Source organism: Crocuta crocuta, unplaced genomic scaffold (assembly GCF_008692635.1).
Source record: "Crocuta crocuta isolate KB4526 unplaced genomic scaffold, BGI_CrCroc_1.0 scaffold70, whole genome shotgun sequence".
Taxonomy (NCBI): Eukaryota; Metazoa; Chordata; class Mammalia; order Carnivora; family Hyaenidae; genus Crocuta; species Crocuta crocuta.
Window position 1 is genome coordinate 14900934 of NW_027528417.1, and position 20859 is coordinate 14921792.

General features: G+C 46.0%; 1 protein-coding gene across 9 annotated transcripts in view; it reads right to left on the minus strand.

Moving 5' to 3' along the window:
• Positions 1 to 20859, minus strand: part of ST6GAL1 (ST6 beta-galactoside alpha-2,6-sialyltransferase 1) — a 112230-nt gene that overhangs the window by 25104 nt on the left and 66267 nt on the right. For 4 of the 9 annotated variants that reach the window (XM_077754403.1, XM_077754405.1, XM_077754400.1 and 1 more), the window contains 2 exons: positions 6830 to 6977; positions 1795 to 2430 (listed from right to left, as the gene is read on the minus strand). In XM_077754403.1, coding sequence (XP_077610529.1) covers positions 1795 to 2380 — 586 coding nt within the window. In that variant the 5' untranslated portion in view covers positions 2381 to 2430; positions 6830 to 6977. Of the gene's footprint in view, positions 1 to 1794; positions 2431 to 6829; positions 6978 to 8849; positions 9029 to 16919; positions 16967 to 20473; positions 20494 to 20859 lie in introns of those variants that run through there. The other 5 variants (XM_077754409.1, XM_077754404.1, XM_077754408.1 and 2 more) reach the window with 5 other exon arrangements.

A 20859-nucleotide genomic window follows, 5' to 3' on the forward strand; every position in this document is an offset into this window, starting at 1 on the left:
GTGCATCCAGAATGGAACTAAAGTCCTTTCTTTCTTCCTGATGTCTGCTCTACAGTGGTAACGTTTAGAATAGCCCAGATGCTACCTGATGCTCTTCTTCATGTTAAACCATCATCGTCTGCCTGGGCAGAACTATGTTGCAGTTTCAGGGAGAGCCCGATACTTCTATGAATTGGAACCGCAACCTTTATTTTTATGCACTCCATAAAAGTTTGGAGTGATTTGCATAAACATTAAAATGACCTTTTTCTATAGAGTTATCATTTCAAGTGTGTATCTCCCTGGAAAGACTTTGATCCTGAGACATCACAGACACTGCATGTTGGACTTCAAGTGCTCTGCCTTTTAACAGGGCATTTCCTCTGGGCATTTAGCCTAATAAATGTTTTAAGGGATTCATTCATTCTTTATAAACTTTTTTTTTAAGTTTATTTATCTTGAGAGAAAGAGCAGGAAGGCAGAGACAGAGAATCCCCAGCAGGCTCAGCACTGTCTGTACCGAGCCCAAAGAGAGGGTGGATCTCAACTGTGAGATCATGGCCTGAGGGGAAATCAAGAGTCAGATGCTTGACTGAGCCACATAGGCGCCCCTCATTCATTCTTCTATTCATTCATGGATCTATTAACAACACAAAGCAGAGTTTAGACTACAGAGGGGAAGGAGAGGGGGAAGGCCTTTTGTTGAAGGCAGCATGCCTGGCCCATAGCCTTCCCATATACCTGGAATTTGTCCAGCTTATTCTCCACTATTGAATATATTAGACGGTTTCGAATGGTTTGCTCCTACAAATTGCACTGCTCACAGGGTTTCTGTGCAGACAATGTAAGTGACGAGCAGGGAAAGAGCCACAGCAGTGGGGCTAGAAGACCAAAGTAAGGTAAGTTACATGGCTCCTTTTTTGTCCACTGCGAAATTGTTTACCAGAGGGATGGTGACAAGACTCACTTTCTGGTGCCTCCAGCCTCAAACCTCACAGCAGCCAATGGCGGGCACAGTAATTTGCAAATGTTTTTGATACATATCCATGTAAGGTATCTGAGATTTGTTTGAATTTTCCTTTCCAACAACAGCGTATTTCTAAAACATTATAACCAACAGGAGTAACACTTACTGTGCACCTGCTGAGTGCCCAGCATGCCTTGCTTTTAAATCTTCCCAGTAACCCTGTGATGTAGGGACCATTATTGTTCCCATTTAACTGATGAGCTAAGTATTGGGGCTCAGAGATTACACAACTGGTAAACAACGGACTGGCCCTGGAAACTGGGTCCTTTGACTCAAAGGCCTGTACACTCATCTTGTACCTCTGCTCTTGTACCCACAGTGGCTGTAGCTTTATAATAAAATCTGGCAGGGGCGCCTGGGTGCCTCAGTAGGTTGAGCGTCCGACTCTTGATTTCAGCTCAGGTCATGATCCCAGGGTTGTGGGATCGAGCCCTGCGTTGGGCTCTGCGCGGAGTGTGGAGGCTGCTTAGGATTTTCTCTCTTTCCCTCTGCCCCTCTCCCCTGCTCCTGCTCTCTCTCTCTCTCTCTAAAATGAACTTAATTTATTAATTGGTAAAAAAGAGACAAGCACAGCTGTTCTCATTGATCAAGATGCCAGCAAGCTGGACTCCCACCCTTTCCGCTGCCCTTTGGGACCTCCGACTCCTACAAGGCTGAAAACCACTGGGGTGGGCCCGCTCTGCCAGGCCACAGAGTCATGCTTGGGCCCCTCCTCTCCAGTCCCATCCGCATACCCAGCTCCATAGGGGTGCTAGCTGTTCGGATCATCTTAACACCCCAGAACCCACCTATTTCTCGGCCAAGCTGGGAGGACTTCAGAGATCCTGCTGATGAGACCACGGCACACCTGCCCCATGGCCCAGCCTTGGTCCTAATGTTCTCCTTGGGCAGGAAGCCTTTCCACTCGGACGTGTTGAAGGGAAAATCTGTGGCCTCGACCATAGAGACGTTCACATGTTCCCGGAGGTGGCAGTGCAGGGCCTCGGCACTGAACTTGACCCCCGGTCCTGGTCCCTTATAGGACACTTTATACTTGTTCATATTCAGGTAATTCCTCCAGATCTTCTGCAGCCTGGGGATAAGGTTTTTGGAAGAGCTGTCCTTGTTCCACACCTGGAAGGAGGCCTCTGGCTTGACCTTGGCTGTGACCCGGGGGCTGCTGAGGGCCTGGCTGCCCCTGTGGGGGTCCTGGGTGCTGCTTGGAGTCTCAGGCTGTTTCTCCAGACCCCTCGACATCTGGGGTTCCTTGCTTTGCAACTTAAGGGAATCATAGTAAGTTCCCTTCTTCTTCTCCTTCCACACACAGATGATTGCAAACAGGAGGAAGGCCAGCACACAGCAGCTGAACTTTTTCTTCAAGTTGGTGTGAATCATTATGAAAGATGTGTCCAAGGCAGCCACTCTGTTCTGAGCAGGCAACAAGCCTAAAAAAAAGGTAAGACGAGGCAAAAATTATGTAAACAAAACTGAAAAGTAATGACTGCCAAGAGGTGGGAAGATGAGCCCGGGCAGTGGGTTCGGAGTGAGGAGACTCATTTCTGGCCTTGGTCTCCTCCCCGGCCAGGCCCACGGCTCACAGCAGCTTGAAGTAAACATTCGGCCTCAGTTTGGGCTTTGAATGTAGAGAGCAGTCCTCAAGACACCCCCTTGTTCCTCTCTGAACCATGAACACGTTCTGTATTCTGCTACCACTCCTGAGTCTGGGTTTTGCGTTGACTTGGTCTAGCTCCCTGACTATACTCTTGAGCTAGGTGAGGTCAGGAACCTTATCTTACACCTCGTTGGGTTCCTAGGGCCTTATGTTGTCTGCTAAGTGGAGGCGTGCATGCTTGAAAAACTAACAGAACAGGCAAGAGCAAGGTGACTGGTCTACATCACAAGAGACCAAACTCCCTAAAACCCCAAGGGGCCCAGCATCCTTTCAAAATTGCCAGAAAGAGGGGTGCCTGAGTGGCTCAGTCGGTTAAGTGTCTCACTCTTGATTTTAGCTTAGGCCATGATCTCATGGTTTGCCCTCTGTTTCTCTTTCTCAAAATAAATAAACTTTAAAAAGAAATTTCCAGGAAGAGACCTCTGTCCACAGACAGCGGCTGTGACAGACAGACCTGTGGTGCATCTCTCTAAGGACTTCGGTGTTGGGCTCCTGTATGAGAAGACCACCAATGCTTAGCTTACAACGTAACATTCAGTTTCACGGAGGGTCCTGCAAGAATAGTATCAAGTGGCAGGAAGCTGACTCACCTCATGGTAAAGGAGAGGAAATCTTGATAAGACAGCAGACAAGTAACCATTTCAGGAGATAAAAACAAAGATGCATGAAGCACAGACATGTTATTTCATCTAATTTTGCCGTGAGCCAGGGCCACTGTGATGCACAACCCTAGCCAGTAGCACGTACACAACTGTCTAATATGAAGGGCATCTCCTGAGCTATGCAGAGAAGCCTCGACCATCATGAGCCATGAAGGTGTTATAATCTCCATTTTCATAGATTAGCAACCTGAAGCTCTGAGAGGTTAAGAGAAGTGCCTAGGATCACAAAGCTGATTAAATCGTGGCATCGAAGTTCAAAATCCAAGGGCACTGGACTCCATAATCCATATCCCTTTCCCTATAAACATGCACCAAACTGCTGAAAGTTCTGGAAAAATGGATTTTATTACACACACACAGCCTAATATTCCTCCTTTATACCTGGATAAAGACCTACTTTGCTTTCCCGGAATTAATTGTGTAACTAGATGCCAAATGGAAGTACTTTGAACTCAAACAATGATCTGTATCTTTTGGAAAACATTAGATTCTTTCCTAAATAACTGGGTTTATTTACCATAATGAGTCTAAACAATCCCCCAGGGGATCTGCTAACCCACGAGAGGCCTATATAGTTCCTTCCCATGGAACCCAGAGCTAAGGACACCCAGGACAAGAGGTAGGAGTACTGGACTAGGGGCGCCTGGGTGGCTCAGTCGGTTAAGCGGCCGACTTCAGCTCAGGTCATGATCTCATGGTTCGGTTCGCGGGTTCGAGCCCCGCATCAGGCTCTATGCTGACAGCCAGCTCAGAGCCTGGAGCCTGCTTCAGATTCTGTGTTTCCCTCTCTCTCTGACCCTCCCCTGCTCATACTGTCTCTATCTCTCTCTCTCAAAAATAAATAAATTAATTAAAAAAAAAAAAGGAGTACTGGACTAGGTATTCACAAAACCTGGCTTCTCTCTCCATGCTTGGTGACTTTGGGCAAGTCACTGAACCCGTCTGCACCTAGGCTTCTGTAGAGTAGTCCCTCTCTCATTCATGAACTACTCGGAGGACCAGGAAAAATGGTGTTTGAACTAGGTCACTGCTAAGGCACAGGAAATGTTCTGAACAGAAACCAGAGAGCAGCCCCTTGGCTGAGGGCCATGTGGAGGCCATGGCGGATGGGGGAGAAACAGCTGACTGGAACACTGGCCAGGACTCATCAACCTGAGCTTCAGGTCCTCATCTGAGACCTTTTAACGTAAGCGGCTTCCAGGCTGTTCCTGGAACCCATGGGGAGTAAAACCAAACAGCGCTTCCCATCCCCCCAGACCGTAGGAGGCCACGGGCTCTCGCCTTGGGCTGTGGACATTTTGGAAGTGACGAAATGTACACAAGAGGGAGAAAAATTCAAACCTATGATCATGAAATCGGGAAGGGCCTTGTTACATGTCGGGAACCCAAAGAATTCAATTTCCTCAGACACTCAGCCCAGCTGATCACATGACTAGAATAAATAAAGAACTCAAGAAGAAGGGAAAGGAGCATTTTTAAAGTGCCTCCAATATGGTAGGCACTTTAGCTGCAATGTCTAATTTGTTCTTGATGTTTGTTTATTTTTGAGACAGAGTGTGTTCGCGCGTACACACACACACACACACACCCCACAAACACACATGCATGCACGCAAGCAGGGGAGGGGCAGAGAGGGGGGACAGAGGATCTGATGTGGGTTCTGTACTGACAGTGGTAAGCCCAATACAGGGCTCAAACTCATGAACCTTGAGATCATGACCTGAGCCAAAGTCAGATACTTAACTGACGGAGCCACCCAGGCACCCCTGCAATGTCTAAATTTATCTTTCTTATAACACCCTGGGATAGATATTCACAGCCCCATTTGAGAAAATGAAAACACTGATGCTTAGCAAAGTTACGGGGCTTCTCCAAAGTCAAGTGGTAGTCAGTGCCGGAACCAGGATTCCAACCTAGGTCTGTCTGACTCTAAAAGTTTATGGTCTTCCCACTAAAAGATAGGCATCTGTGTTAAAAACAAACAAACAAACAAAACAATGGAATGTCAGTGTTGACCAAACAGAACTCAGAAATCAGGATTCCCTAGAGGGACAACTCAATCCACCAGACAATAACCGAAGAACCACCTTTGCCATCAGCAATGCCCCAGCCCTGACCCGTATGCACTGTTTTACCCTCAGGCAGCCCCTTCACGGGGAATTAGGCTTATAAGGCCCACGATAACCCTGTCAGGTAAGCACAGTAAATCATATGAGCCCCATTTATAGTTAAGAGAACTGAGGTTTTACGAAGGAAAGAAGGAAGGGAAGGGAAAGGGAAGGAAAGGGAAAAAAAGGAAGGAAGAATTTCCAAAGTTGCATGCGTGATTTGGAGGCAATGCGGTTAAGTTGGGACTTAACACTTCTATGTGTGAGTGAAATGAAACAGGAGGTAGGGAGGCAGGACCTGAATCACGGTCTAGGAGCTGAGGCTTGGAAGGAGCTGGTGGTCACCTTCCAGCCGTCACCTACTCTCCTAAGGCTGAGGGTCCCAGAAGAGAGGAGCTCCTCCGAAGAGCCCGGCACAACAGTCCTGCCACTTTAAGACAGCCTCAGCCCATAGGGTCATGGCCCTAGGGCACTTCTCAGGGTTCCCCAGGTCTCCTGACACCACCATCTGTTCAGCCTCCAAGTCTAAAGTCTGGCTGGAGTGTCTGGTCATGGACACAGAGAACTTCGAGACCCTTCTTCCTCTCTCCAGCTGCTGTAAAGAGACAGGGACTGAAGCAGATCCATCTAAGCAGCCCAACTGAACGGAAGGAGTAGTAAAATTTTCTCCCCTGATTCCCCGGGGAAACACACCAAGCTTTGGATTTTCCAGAGGTCTTAGCCCCTGGGCCTGTGCACTGCTGTAGTCTCTCCCTTGTCCACTTGCCTGGCAACCAGACAGAGTTACCTTTCTGCTTCTGTCCTCCCATGGAACCCCTGGTTTGTATCAGGTGCTAAGCAATGCTTGCTTTTCCTGCTGACCCCCTGCGAGAGGGGAACTCCTCCTGGCTCATTCCTGAAACCCCGTGTCCAGTGCAGGACCTGAAACTGACTGCGTAGTCAATAAAGGCTTACTGAACTGATGGGATTCGACCAATAAATCCTNAAAAATAAATAAAACATTAAAAAAATTATTTTTTAAATAATAAAAAATAAAAAGAACACACCAACGCTAAAACCAGCAGTAAGAAAACCCCAGTCAAAGTAAGGTTCCGGCCCTGGTTTACTCATCACTATGTGCCCAGTAACAAAGGCAGGACTTGGCACAAAGCAGGTGCTCAAAAAAAGGTGGACTGAATCACAGAGTAACTGAATCCAGTCTCACACTTACCAGTTATAAAAACAGGTAAACCATCTCTTCCCACCCATCAGAACTAAACACATAACATGTGAGGAAAAGAGCGAAGCTGCAGTGAGACATCGAGGCTCCCTAACTCCTGGCTCCAGACTCTAGCAGCCCATTTCTTAATTAGGAATTGCGCCCCTTAGAGGCTCCACCGCCCAGGCTCCCGGGTCTCCTTACCTGCTTCTGGCTAATCCCCCTGGGGCTGCAGGCCCGCAGGGTCCCTGGCCGGGTCCTCAGGAACCAGCGCTATTCTCCATGGGAGGAATGTTTGCTTTATTAGGTCTGGAGGCCAAGGCTCATTTTTCTCAGGATGATCAAAAAGCATCTGCAAAGACCATTAAAAAAAAAAAAAACAAGGAAAGAAAGAGGAGGTAAGGGCTGGTTTCCAGGAGGGGCAAGGTTAACGATTAACAAGGCGGTCAGGAACCTCTGAGAGTCTTTTGGTTGGATCCAGGAAGCTCGGAGGGCTCAAAAAAAGAAACACAAAAGAGACAAAAGCCCATTACAGGTGCTGTGCTCAGGGTGGGGAACAGCAGAGGAGGCCTGGAAACAGAGCTATACTAGATAAGAACATGCTAGAAGGATACAGCAGGCACCACAGAGCAACCGGGGAAAGAAAAGTCACTGGGTTAGGGGTAACTAGCAATTTGGGAAGAGAAGATTCAGCTCATCCCTAAATATACTCTAGACAGATTTTTAAAAGTTATTTATTATCAAAGAATACGTAACGATTTGTGAAATTCCTAGCGGTATAATGCTCACTGGAAAAATAGGTTGTAAAACTGTACCTAATATTCTAATCAAATCCAAAAAGTAAAAGTTTTAATGTACATGTGAGAGAGAGAAAGGACTAGAAAAAACAAAAAAGACAACACTGGATGGTAGAATAGTGTCTTCAGCTTTTACAATTTTTTGCATATTCCAAAATTTCTAAAATATATATGCATTACTCTTAGAGTTGGGAAAATATTACAAAAACATAATTTCAAAAAGCTAAAAATAGAATTCTATATTTGTCAGTTCACTCTTCTTTCTGATGGAATGCAGAAAAATAATAAAAGAAAACTTGAATAGTCACTTGCATGGAAATTCCCGCTTGTCTGCAATGGAAAATGGTGTAATTAAAAGAAAAAAGAGTCAAGTTGTACGAAGGGTAAAGAGAATAAGAGCCTCTCAAGATAAGCGGCCAATCGACGTGAATGGACAAATCACAAAATAGAAAAAAATGATCAACAAGCATATAAAATTCTGAATTCCAATTCATCCCAATTATGATGAAAACCCAAAAGGGGAAACTGGCATGTTAAGATGCTAGTTTCTAGGATTAAAATTAGCCAGCAGTTTCCAAAATGATAATACTCATTGCTGGATAGATTGTACTAGAATTGGTATATTTTGAGGGAGCAGTGGCAATTAACTCAACCTTTGTAGAAAGTAACCAGGTCATAGAATTAAGAGCTTATGTTCCTCAACTAAGTTATCATACTTCCAGGAAATAAGACTGAAAAAATAATTGAAAGGAGAAAAAGATGATATATTTTGTTTTCCTCACATGTAAATGACTCCCTACCTTCCACAGTTGTGATGAAGTTTGAAGGAGGATTTGTGGTGGGGCGCCTAGGTGGCCGAGTTGGTTAAGCATCGACTTGGACTTCGGCTCAGGGAATAATCTCAGAGTTTGTTATCTGATCTCACAGTTTGTGGGTTCGAGCCCCACATCGGGCTCTGTGCTGACAGCTCAGAGCCTGGAGCCTGCTTTAGATTTTGCGTCTCCTGCTCTCTCTGCCCCTCCTCTGGTTGTGCTCTGTCTCTCTCTCTCTCAAAAATAAATAAACATTAAAAAATTTTTTAAAAAAGAAAGAGGATTTGTAGGTTAAAGAATGAATTTTATAAATCAATATGCACATGCAAAAAGAAAAAATAGTTTCAGTTTCAAAATTGTTTGTTTATAAATAAAAAACATTTTATTAAGATTTATGAAATCTAAGGTTTGTTTATATGTTTATAAAACGTTTTAAACCATTTATATACAGTTTATCCATTTAGAAACAATTTTGAAACAGAAAACTATTTTTCTTTTTGTATCCACATATTGAATTATAAAATTTGTTCTTTATAAAACATTTTATAAACATTTATAAAATCTACGGTTAACAACTAAGCTTTCAGCAAAAAGGAAATAGTTATACTAGCGTACCTCCACCTGATGGTAAGAAAATTTCAGGGGCTCCTGGGTGGCTCAGTCGGTTGAGCGTCTTACTCTTGACTTCAGTTCAGGTCATGATCTCACGGTTCATGAGTTTGAGCCCCCGCATCGGGCTCTGTGCTGACCGTGAAGAGCCTGCTTGGGATTCTCTCTCTCTCCCTCTCTCTCAGCCCCTCCCTTGCTCACTCTCTGTCTCTCAAAAAAAATATATAAACTTAAAAAAAAAAAAGGAAAGAAAAGAAAACACAGGGTGCCTGAGTGGCTCAGTCAGTTAAGCGGCTGACTTAAGCTTGGGTCATGATCTCACTGTTCGTGAGTTCGAGCCTGTTCGTGAGTTCAAGCCCCGCATCAGGCTCTGTGCTGACAGACTGGATGGAGCCTGGAGCCTACTTCAGTTACTGTCTCACTCTCTCAGTGCTCCTCCCCCACTCGCTCTCTATCTCATTCTCAAAAATAAATAAACATTAAAAAAACTTTAGTAAATAAAATATACATATATCACAATATTAATTTAAAAACACAAGGTAATACGTAATAATATATAAAATGCATAAATAATTGTGTACGAATTTATGTAGCAATAGGGGAAAAATTCTTCAAACATTATAACAAAAAAAAAGTGAAACAGAGAATGTTATCTGTGCATTCATCAGTGACTAAAAGTTACTCATGTCCAAATAGCTAGGAAGAATGTACATGCCTGAGACCTGAAAACAACTGATAAGCAAACTGAGAGCGAAGTTCTCATCTTTCATTTTGACTTCCTTTATTACACTTATGATGTTACTGGCAAAACTGTTAGGGCCAATACTGAACATACAGTTCACCCTCATGCATCAACTCCATGCACACTATCGGCCTGGCCCTGAAGCCTGTCCTAGAAGATGCAGCATTAACGGTACTCAGAGGAGGCCACAATGGCCTTCCCTCCTTCCCTCCCATGACCTAGGAGGAGACGCCCGCCTTGCAAGCCTGGGGTCCACATTGGCACAGGGCAGCTGTGGGCAGGCCGTGGGTATGTCAGGGCAAAAGCAAGAGGTGCCTTGTGGTGTTCCTTATCGATATCTCAGGGGTCTCCTTATCAAATCAGAGAACCGGCTCCCAGGCACTCCGGGTCAAGTCCTAAAATATTTCTGATAGGTCGTCTTCTTTTCATGTCATGTATGTTTCCTTCGTGGCAGAAGAGTCTGTAATTATGCATGCATTCATATGATTATCTGATTACCATCTGCCTCCTCTACTAACAATGTAAACTCCTTAAGTAGGAGCCTTCTCAGACTTCTTCACTACTGTCTTCAGTGCCTAGAGGAGCATCTGGCACAGGGTAAGCAGTCGATAATTATTTGTCGAATGAGTGAAATTTTACCAGGTCTTCAGAGCTCCATGCTTCCCACAGGCATCACTGATGGGAAAGGTTCTTTCCTGGCACCCTCATGAGGAACAATGAAGGTAGCCCCCTGCCCTCCTGGCGATGCCTCTTGCCTATGAGTGCTGGCTCGCTGCCAAGCCCCCAGTAAGCCGCCACAGCATGCAACTGCTGTTTGAATTCAGGGCACAGATAGTTAATGCGGATCAACCGCTCCCCTATGGATTGTACCTGCTCCGAACAACCTGTACTCTTAGGATATAACAGCCACTCCCTGCTCCTGATTTCCAAAAACCAAGTCGCTGAAACAAAAGTGGCCCAATTGATGATGTCCATCTGTCATAGGTGAGGATAGTCTTCCAGAAGTAGTCACTGCAGCTCATAAGATGGCAGCAGTGGTGAACTTCAACCAGCCACAGGAATTATAACAGAATCTCCAATTCTCTACGTGAGAAACTTTGGCAATCAGCTACCATTTATTTAGTACTAGCTGTGTGCTCAGCACACAGGGGCTGAGGCTAAGAGCTCCGGGATTAGACGGATTGGGGCAGAGTCCAAACTCTCTCACCAGGTACATGACCTCTGGTAAGCTACTCCCCTCTAAGACTCAGCTTCTCCATCTGTAAAATGGGAGTAATAATCAAAAAGCCTATCTCATAGGATTGTTTAAGTAATCAAGTAAGGTAATATACCCAAAGGGATTACAGTAGGCTGTGACAAAGATTATAGACTTCATTTCATTTACCCCTCACCATCCCTGCCCCTGAGCATACCATGACTGTCCCAAATTATGCATAGGGAAGAGGAGTAATTTTCTCAGAGTAACTCAGTGGTGACATTCCAAATGCCCTATGCTCGTTCACCCTGTTTCCCTGCAAGTAAAGGTCCTTCTGATGAAATGTCCTTTCCTTCCCCGTTCACATGGGACTATACCCACTCAGCCCCCCACCATCTCCTGCACCAGCTTAAGTGCCCGTGGGCTCTGAAGACTTTCTTGACACACAACTCCCCTGTGCCTGTCTGGCTCTCATCAGACTATGTGACATTAGCCGTATGCAGGTCAGTCCCACCCGGACAGAGAATTCCTTTACAGTTTATTGCTGGCCTGCCCTCCATCTGGCCAGGTCCGGAACCGTACGTACATGCTCAGCTGTGTCTGAATGAAAGAGCAAAGCTATCTCCGACACCACCTTTCCCCCTTCCCCATGTCCTTCAACCGTCAGATCCACACTCATCCACCCACCCATCATCTTCAGTTGCCAGAATCCCCTTTGCAGCACGGTCATTGCAGAAGTTGATTCTGTCTGTTGGATACACAAAGTGATGGGGAATTTACCACCTCCTGGGGGTGCACATAGCTTTGTGAATAGCTCTGCCCCTTAGAAGGTCTTAAAATGAAGACAAATCAACTCCTCCATAAAAATAAACTAGGGGGTTAAACTCTGCTTTCTGGAACCACGTAGCGTCAAAATGAGAACCGCTAAGACAAGTAGAGCGTGTGCTCAGTGCTGAGAACTTCGAGTCCACCGGCTCATTTCATGCTCACATGACCCCGTGTAGACCACACCACCTGCTACCAACCTCAGTGAAGTCATTTCCCCTCCACCAGGACACTCTTCATCCCTTGAATATTTTTGCACCTGACTCACTGTAATTCTCATTATACGGTTTCTGTCCTGCCTCTTGGTGATATCAACATCCGCCTACAGAATGGTTCTAGTCACTGGTCTCTCAGTTCTTTATCTCTTCTACTCCAGTGATTGTGACTTTAGCCACTCACCCCCCAAGGCCATATCTCTGATCTTATCATTTTCATAAAATACTCCACAGTCTTGATTTTCAGGCACCACCCCTCCCAAACACCTTTCCCATCTTTATAGCTTAGTCCCTCTGGTTCTGACCTTCAACTATCTTCTGCGGTTCCTCCTACAACCTTCTCATGGATTCTCACTTCCTTCATAGCCTCACTTTCCTTCCTCCTCAGCTTAAACTCCGTGGTCACTCATTAAATTGACTTCTCCCATCAGACAATGTTGGATAAACCCCAATCCTGGTTAAAGCAAACTCTCTGTGCTCCTCCACACCTGCGAGCATACAGCTACATACCTAAAGAAAGTCACAAAATGATACCCAATGGAGTTCGCTTCAAGTTCATGATCACTAACTGCTGGTAGCTCCTTCATGCTTCCCAGCAATCACATGCTACTTTTCTGGTCAATTCCCCTGCCACTCTCCTAGTGGACTATGTATGGGACTTCCTCCCCATGAAAAGTCCCCTCATCTTCCCGTTTCCTCAGTGAACTTGCTACTTATTCATAGAGAAAAGGGAAGCTACCAGAATAGAATCACCACAAGCACACCTTTCTACCACAGCTACTCGCCTTACCTGCATTTATGCCCAAATGATGTCTTGTTACTGTGGATGAACTGGCTGCACCCAACACTTGCAGTATCCACCATTTGTTCCACTAGAACTTATATTTATTTATTTTTAATATATTTTTTAAGGTTTACTCGTTTTTGAGAGACAGCGTGCAAGCGGTGGGGGCTGGGGGGCAGAGGGAGAGGGAGATACAGAACCCGAAGCAGGCTCCAGGCTCTGAGCCATCATCACAGAGCCCAGCACTGGGCTCAAACCCGTAAACCATGAGATCATACCCTGAGCCGAAGTCAGATGCTTAACTGACTGAGCCACTCAGGTGCCCCAATGTTCCACCAGAACTCTTCTCTGCTTAAGGATGTTTTTCTACAAAATCTCCCCTTTTTCTTCTGCATAAGTACACCTCTCTCAAAGATTATTCTTATCAGCACATAGACAATGCTATTATTTCTCCTATCTTAAACAAACAAACCTCTCTTGATTGAAGCAGCCACCACCTGACCCTAATCAGTCTTAGCATCACTAATAGTGGGGCACCTAAACAGCACGTGCGTTCTGATGTGAGGCAACGTGAAACACACAGCACCACCTACGAAAAATTCTCATCCAAAATGTTTAATCTGTATATAATCCAGCCTTTATACGTAATTCCAGTTTCGAGAAACACAGGGGAAAGACGAACATGTTAAACGACACCACAGAGAAGTTATCAGACAAATCCAGAAAGCAGGGCATTCTACAGAGCTGAACTAGTTTCATCAATAGGTAATTGGTCATGAAAAACAAATGGCTTAAAAGGCAAAAAAATGCCATATGCAAAAGGCAGACTTTGCTTGAATTTTGATTTGAACAAAACACCACTTAGGACAAATGGAAATATGTGGATATAGATTCAGTATTAGATGATATTAAGAAATCATTGTTGGGGCGCCTGGGTGGCTCAGTCAGTTAAGCGTCTGACTTCGGCTCAGGTCGTGATCTCATGGTTTGGTTCATGAGTTTGAGCCTTGCATCAGGCTCTCTGTTATCTATGCAGAGCCCACTTCAGATCCTCTGTCTCCCTCTCTCTCTCCCTCCCTCCCTCGCACTCTCACACTATCTCCCTCAAAAATAAATTTAAATGAATCAATTTTTTAAAAAAAGCGAAAAATAACAAATCATTGTTAATTTTGTTAGGTATAGGATTATATACATGGGTTTTTTCTTGAAGTCCTATGCACGTGAATAGAGATGAAATCTACTTTACAACACTTCAGCCAAAATATAGATAAAGCAAATATGGAAAAAAATGTAATGTCATCTCTTCAAGTGCGTTCAAACTAGCCTATGCAAGAAATAAGAGTGATCTGCACACTCTCCTTGGACAATATCGTCGGGAGTGGGCAGAGTTTGACAGAGTTTGAAAAAAACAAGTATGGGAGACAGTTTTTCTGTTTTACTGAAGGAATTACCTGAAAAAGACATATGACTTTACAGAAGTCACATACTTGGCCATCGCGTACGTTCTAAATAATCTTCATTTCCCTGGCTCTCCTGCATAACTATTTGACCTCATTTCACCTTCCAGCTGCTGCACTATTTCCTCCACAGTAAAACTCCTTGAAAGAACTGTGTGCAGTCTCTATTTCCAGTTCCCCTGTTCCCATCCTCACCTGAACCCACCCCAGCAGGCCAACCCCATCCGCTCTTGCCTACGTCACCAAAGACCTTCATGACCTCCATGTTGCTAAGTAAATGGTCGGCGCTCACTCTTCATCTTGTTCGGCTCCTCAGCAGTGCTTTTGTGAAGTTGGTCATTTCCTCCATCTGGCTTCCAAAACCTGCACTCCCCTGGTTTTTCTCCACCTTACTCAGTAATCTCGACTGCCAGTGCCTCCTCATCTCCCCCATCTCTGCACATGGAAGTGCTCCTAGATTCTGCACTTTGTCTTACCAACACTTGTCATCTTGTTGTGAGCACCTTGTGGTCTATTCCCCCCTCTACCCATTTTGCACTCAATCCACACTTGCTGACATGCACCAAAATGAGTTCAGAAAGCAGGTTCTGTCGGTGAGTTTCTGTGAAAAGGAAGTCCTTAAGAATTTAAAAACAACAACAAAAGAGCAGGGTCAGGATGGGGGTGTAGAATAAAATATTATACGCACTTGACCATTTCCCTATCATGTATTATCCATGAGGGGAGGCAGCACTGCCCAGGGCATTGATGGTCAGACTTTGAGCATATCAGAATTATCAAATTACTGGGGCGTCGGGGTGGCTCGGTCGGTTAAGTGTCCGACTTCAGCTCAGGTCATGATCTCACGTTTGTGAGTTCGAGCCCCTCATCACGCTCTGTGCTGACAGCTCAGAGCCTGAAGCCTGCTTCGGATTCTGTGTCTCCCTCTTTCTCTGCCCCTTCCCTGCTCATGCTCTCTCTCTTCCCCCCTCTCTCTCTCTCAAAAATGAATAAACATTAAAAAAAAAAAAGAACTAGCAAATTACTTGTTGAAATGCAGATTCCTGAGCCTTCCCTCAGTCATTCTGAACCACGTGGTCTGGGATGGGGCCCAGAGATGGGCATTTAGCAAGCACCCATGTGATTCTGATGCAAGTGGTCCCACCCACACACTGTGCTCTGAGAACCGGGCATCTGGGGCCACCATGACTCAAAGTGAGATTTGCAGTTAAGAGCTAGTCCAAGAACACTTTCTAAAGATCCGGGATGAGAAAAGGACAGAAATCAAATGTAATCAACTTTTACACTAATTTGAAAGAGTCATTTTCTGCCTAATAATTCTAACAATAACTTTAAAAATATTCCAAGAATTTCTTTTCATTGTATTTTCAAAACTATTGATGTATGAGAGGTTGGTGGGGGCAGGGAGGAAGGATTCTGCACAGATAGTTTAAGAGCCCTAGCTTGGGAGAAAGAGTTTGTGCTCTGTCATCTCAAAAGCCCAGATTCAAATCCTGACTTTCCTACCTGTCAGTTATATGAGGTTAGACCAGTCTATCAACTTCTAATAAGCCTTCCGTCTGTCTTCATCTGTAAAGGATGGATAACAATACTTTAAAAGTTGCCCCTGCAGGGTTGTAAGGACAACTTAATGATAGACTTTATCACTTTGTTACAGCTAATAATTGTTGAGCTTTTTCACCATGTGCTGAGTACTCAACACAAGGGCAAAGCTCCTGTAATTCAGTGAAGCTCATTTAATTCCTGCAGAACAGTGCCTGAGGCAGGTACCGCTCTCAGCTGCTTCCAGTCCCCAGTCCCCAGCCAGGTGGTCCAGGCTGCGGACTTATTCCCAGCCCCCGGCCATGGGATTCTATTAGTGGGAGCCAGCAGAGGTCAAGAAGTTAATAGTTATGTCAAAATATTTCTGACAAGTCACAAATTTGCTCAAGCTACAAACATGTGAAGCCACAGGAAACCAACCCGCAATTAGTAAATCTGCAAAGTGAGTAAAAAGAAGCCTCCAGAGAGATTCTCATCGGGCCTGAGTAGCTGTGCTTTTGCAAGAGTTTACCTGAGGGCAAGAGCGACTGCCAGAGCTCAAGCTCATGGTGGGGAGGGGGATATCCTGCCCTGATCAAAGCCCTGAAGATAAAGGGGCTTTCTTTTTTTTTTTTAATGTTTTTTATTTATTTCTGAGAGAGGGAGTGACAGCGTGAGCAGGGGAGGGTCAGAGAGAGAGGGAGACACAGAATCTGAAACAGGCTCCAGGCTCTGAGCTCGCTGTCAGCACAGAGCCCGACACGGGGCTCGAACCCACAAACCGTGAGATCATGATCTGAGCCGAAGTCAGCCACCCAACCGACTGAGCCACCCAGGCACCCCGATAAAGGGGCTTTCATTCCTGCTTGCCCCCACTGTTCCAGACCCAGGCCGCAAAAAGTGTCTCTTTGCGGAGATTAGATCTTTTCCCAGCCAGGCAGGCGCTGATGGAGAAGGAATGGCTGAGTACCTTTCCCTGAGGTTGTCCAAATGCATGAGGACAGAGCTCTGTGGCGGGTGCTGAGTCCCCACGACAGACAGGCTGCTCTGCGGCGTCTGACCAGAGCCAGTCACACTGAACGGGTAAGCAGAGCTCCGAACCTGGGATTCGCGGAGCCGTGGCAAAGGGAAATCACTGGCCATTTGCTACTGTCTTCAACCTTGCAGCTTTCAGCAGTAGATGTTTACTTGTAGAAAGATCTGCCTTCCCATTTGACAGGTACCTGGCTGAAAGGGGGCCCTTGGCAGCCCTTCAGCTCCCTCTCTGTGTGATGCCCAATGCCCACTGCCCAGTACAAGCGGTCAAAGCCCCAGCCCCAGCAGGCATCTTGCCCTACCTTACCACACTGAGAACCACCATGCACTCCACTCCTGCAGAGGTGAGACAAGGAAGGAGTGGAAGGGCCTTATCAGGAGGGTTAAATACTGCACGCCTCCCAAGCAACAGGCCCACCCCTTTTTCCTCTACACTTCAACCCACAACCAACCGAGAAGCAGAGAGAAAAGAAAATGGACCTACCTCCTCCCCGGGAAATGGACCTGTTTCACCTCCCCTTAATATTTAAAAAAGAAATAAGTTTCTCTTATAGAAGTTTCTACACCTACAAAAAGGCACAGGGAGTAGCACAATGAACCTGTTTTCAGAACCCAGTTCTAAAGACTACCAACATTTTGCCAACTTTGTTTTATCTATTTCCCCCTTCTTTCCCTCTGGAGTAATTTAAAACAAATGTCAGCCCACCTATCTTCTCCATTGGGGTCCCATGAGAAAATTAAGCCCTAATGTCCTACGTATGGCATCTATTCATGTAATGAGTTAACTTACTCCCTGGCGCCAAGGATGGTATTAGCTATGTGCCATCCTTGGGAGAAGTGGGACCACACACCCTCAAATAATTTTCCATGGAGCTTAATTCTCTATAATATCACACACACACACACACACACACACACACACACACACACAGGGTTCTGTCACAGAACATATGAAGATATATATAAAACCCTGACGCCATTATCACTTAATATCCAATCCACTTCCAAATGTTTACCAGTTCTCTCAAAAGTATCTTTTACACTAAATTCCTGAAATGAGGATCCGAGTGAGGTGGGCACATTTTGTTTGGGTGATTTAGCACTCTCCACTCTCTTTTAATGTGTACATAGTTCCCCACTCCCTTACTTTTATTTTTCAGGACGTGTATTTGTGGAAGAAACGAAGTCATTTGTCCCAGGAATGCGCCTAGAACTGAACCCCGGAGTGGGCCTCCTCTGGGTATTGTTTACCTTACTCCCCTTTGTTCAGTTTCCTTCCTGTGAACAGAGTGTTAGATTTCAAGGCCTTTGAGATTCGGTGGTTTCAAGTTTAATGGTTCCCCAAGTGTTTTATATGAGGAGCGCGGGAGTCCCGGCTGCCTGGGGGCGTGCAGGGTGAGGGACCGGCGGCGGAGAGCCCTGAGCTCCTCCACTGTGCAGAAGCTCCAGAGCTACAACAAGCAAACGTACTCACGGTCGGCTGTGACCCAAGCAGCGATCCAGCAGTGCGGACGCCAGCCAGAAACCCCACGCCCCCCCAGAACGTGCCTTCCAGGGAGGGGACAAGTGACGAGTAAAACAAAATACATCCGTATGTGAGTAATGCTTTGGAAATGGATAACCGCAGTGCAGAAAGTTAAAGCAGGGGAGACAGATAGCGACATCAGGGAGTGTGGGGGAAGGACGGAGATCAGTGGATAGTCCGAGAAAGCCTCCCTGAGAAGAAGGCATTGGTGCAGAGACAGGAGAGAGGGGAAAGGAGGAGGGCATGCAGGTTGCAGAAGAAAGGGGATTTCAGGCAGATGGGACAGCAAAGTCCCTGGGCAGGGGCAGGCCTGGCCTGTTTCAAGAACAGCACGGAGGCCAGGACAGCAGGGCAAGAAGGGGAGCAGAAGATGAGGTCGGGAGGCACAGGAGCCAGATCACCTAGGGCCTTACACGGGTGTAGGATTCTAGCTGACACTCTGGACTTGGGTGACTTATGTTTGAAAAAAGTCGTTCTGGCTGCTGCACTAAGAAGCAAATGTGGTAGGCAGCAGGCTGAAGGAGGTTTATTTAAAAAAAAAAAAAAAAAAAGGAAGACTTTTCAAGAGGCTCTTGCAGCAACCCAGGTACAAAAGGCCTATGAGCCACTTACTAAGCTCTTTACTGGGTGCTAGCAATTGAGAGATATTAGGAAATGTGATCCTTACCAGCACCCCATGGGCTGAGCTATTAACAATCCCCTTTCAGAAACAAAAGGGAAGCTCTGAGACAGTTGAAGCCATTTGCCCAAGATGCCATTGTCAATGGTCAAACTAGATTATTCTAACCCCCCAAACTGCTCTGCTGTCCATCAGATGGCCCTCAGGGCCCTTTGAAGGACTCCTAAGAGGCTGCCTGCTTTACCAGGTCAACTACTGGTGCTGGTCACCACCCTGGACCTTCTGGTGACACCTCTTTACTCTGTCCTGATCTCCATCTCCTTAACCCCTCAGTGTGCAAACCTCATCCTCATCTGTACCTTGGAACCTGAACTTTCCGTCCCTAGAGACCTTGACTCCCTACCATCCCCAGAGGGTATCTCAGCCAACCACATACCTCCAAGAAGCAGTCCATGTGTCCTGGGTTCCAGAAACCTTCACCACAATGGGCTCCCTTACACAATTTTTTTTTTGAGAGAGAGAGAACAAGTTGGGGAGGGGCGGGGGGGGAGGGGGATCCGAAGCAGGCTCTGTGCTGACAGTAGAGAGCCCGATGTGGGGCTCGAGCTCACAACCATGAGGTCATGATCAGAGCCAAAGTCCGAAGCTCAACCACTGAGCCACCCAGGTGCCCCAAGGGCTCCCCTTTCTTCCTTTGTGCTACCACTTAATCCTGTAATGACTCCTCTCCCTGTTTCCCATGTCAGGGATGGCTGGCTGCTCCGCCGAAATTGCGATCCTTCCGCCATACAGAGTTGTTGAACGTGACGGCTCACCAGGGGTTACATTTTCCAGCCAGTGTACATGCATGCGCACGTGCACACACACACACAAACACACACACACACACACACACACACACACACACTGCACCTCGGTGAAGCAGGTGGACCATGACGTGTGAGCAAAAATAACAGGTGCCACTTGTCGGCCAAGAGGACTAGGAAGTGCAGCTAGCACCACCCTAACCGAGCTTCTTGGGAGAGACCTCCTGCATTTTTATTCCTACTCCTCTGGGAACATCAGCAGAGTTCTCGGCAACAGCTTCTTCCATCATCCACGGAGCTCTCCCCTCATCCGGGACTTCCCCAGCACAGCGATTGACAGAAGCTCTCCTTAAAGTATTAAAAGCCAGAGGTTCCCCAGTTCCTCCCCCACAAGCACCTTTCCTATTTGTTTCCCCCTGCTGTGATCCCTGATGTGAAGAACAAAGGCAAAAGACATGTGGACGTCATTAAATTTCCTTATAACCTGCAGCGCACTGATAACTACTTGAGGCCTGCAAAAGAAGCTTTCCAACAGGAAGTCCCAACTGTTTTAACGGTAATACTTTACTAGAGGCAAAAGGGAACTTTAGCTTGACAACAGCCAGGCCTCCCGGATCCGGTAAGTCTTCTTTAACATATGAAAATCCTCTCGGAACCTTCTTTAGTCTCTACGGGCATCCAACTTAAAATTATATAACCAGTCTCTGCTCACTGTCCAGGGGCAGCTCTTTCTGCCCAAGGATCCTGTCCCCATGCTTTAATTAAACCACCTTTTTTGCACCAAAAACATCTTGAGAATTCTTTCTTGGCCATCCGCTCCCAGACCGCACATCAAATCACATCAATCCCTAGGTTTTAAAAGATGCGATTAGCCAGCCACATTTAATTAAGAATGTGGGTTCTTACTTGTTATCAAATGAGCAAAGATATTGCTGCCCATGAGAGGTTCTGTTCAGCATAAGATTGCCGCTGTTATCACAATCAGCTGGTAAAATTCCTGCATGATACAAAGAAATTTCATCATTTCTTTCCCCTGGACAGGTTTGGTTTTTTTGTTTGTTTTTTTGTTTTTGTTTTTTGGAATAAATGTACTTCTGGCTTTTTGAAATCCTCCAAGGGTCTGGTGGGTCTCTGGAGCCGCTGGGCAAGGAATGTTGGTTTGTGCGGCCTGAAACTTACCCCAATAAAATCATAACTTTCTGACCCCGGCTCACCCCCTGAGAAACAGGTTTTACTGGTTGGCTAGATACGTAGGGTACTTTAAAAAAATACCCACAACTGCCCCCAACTAG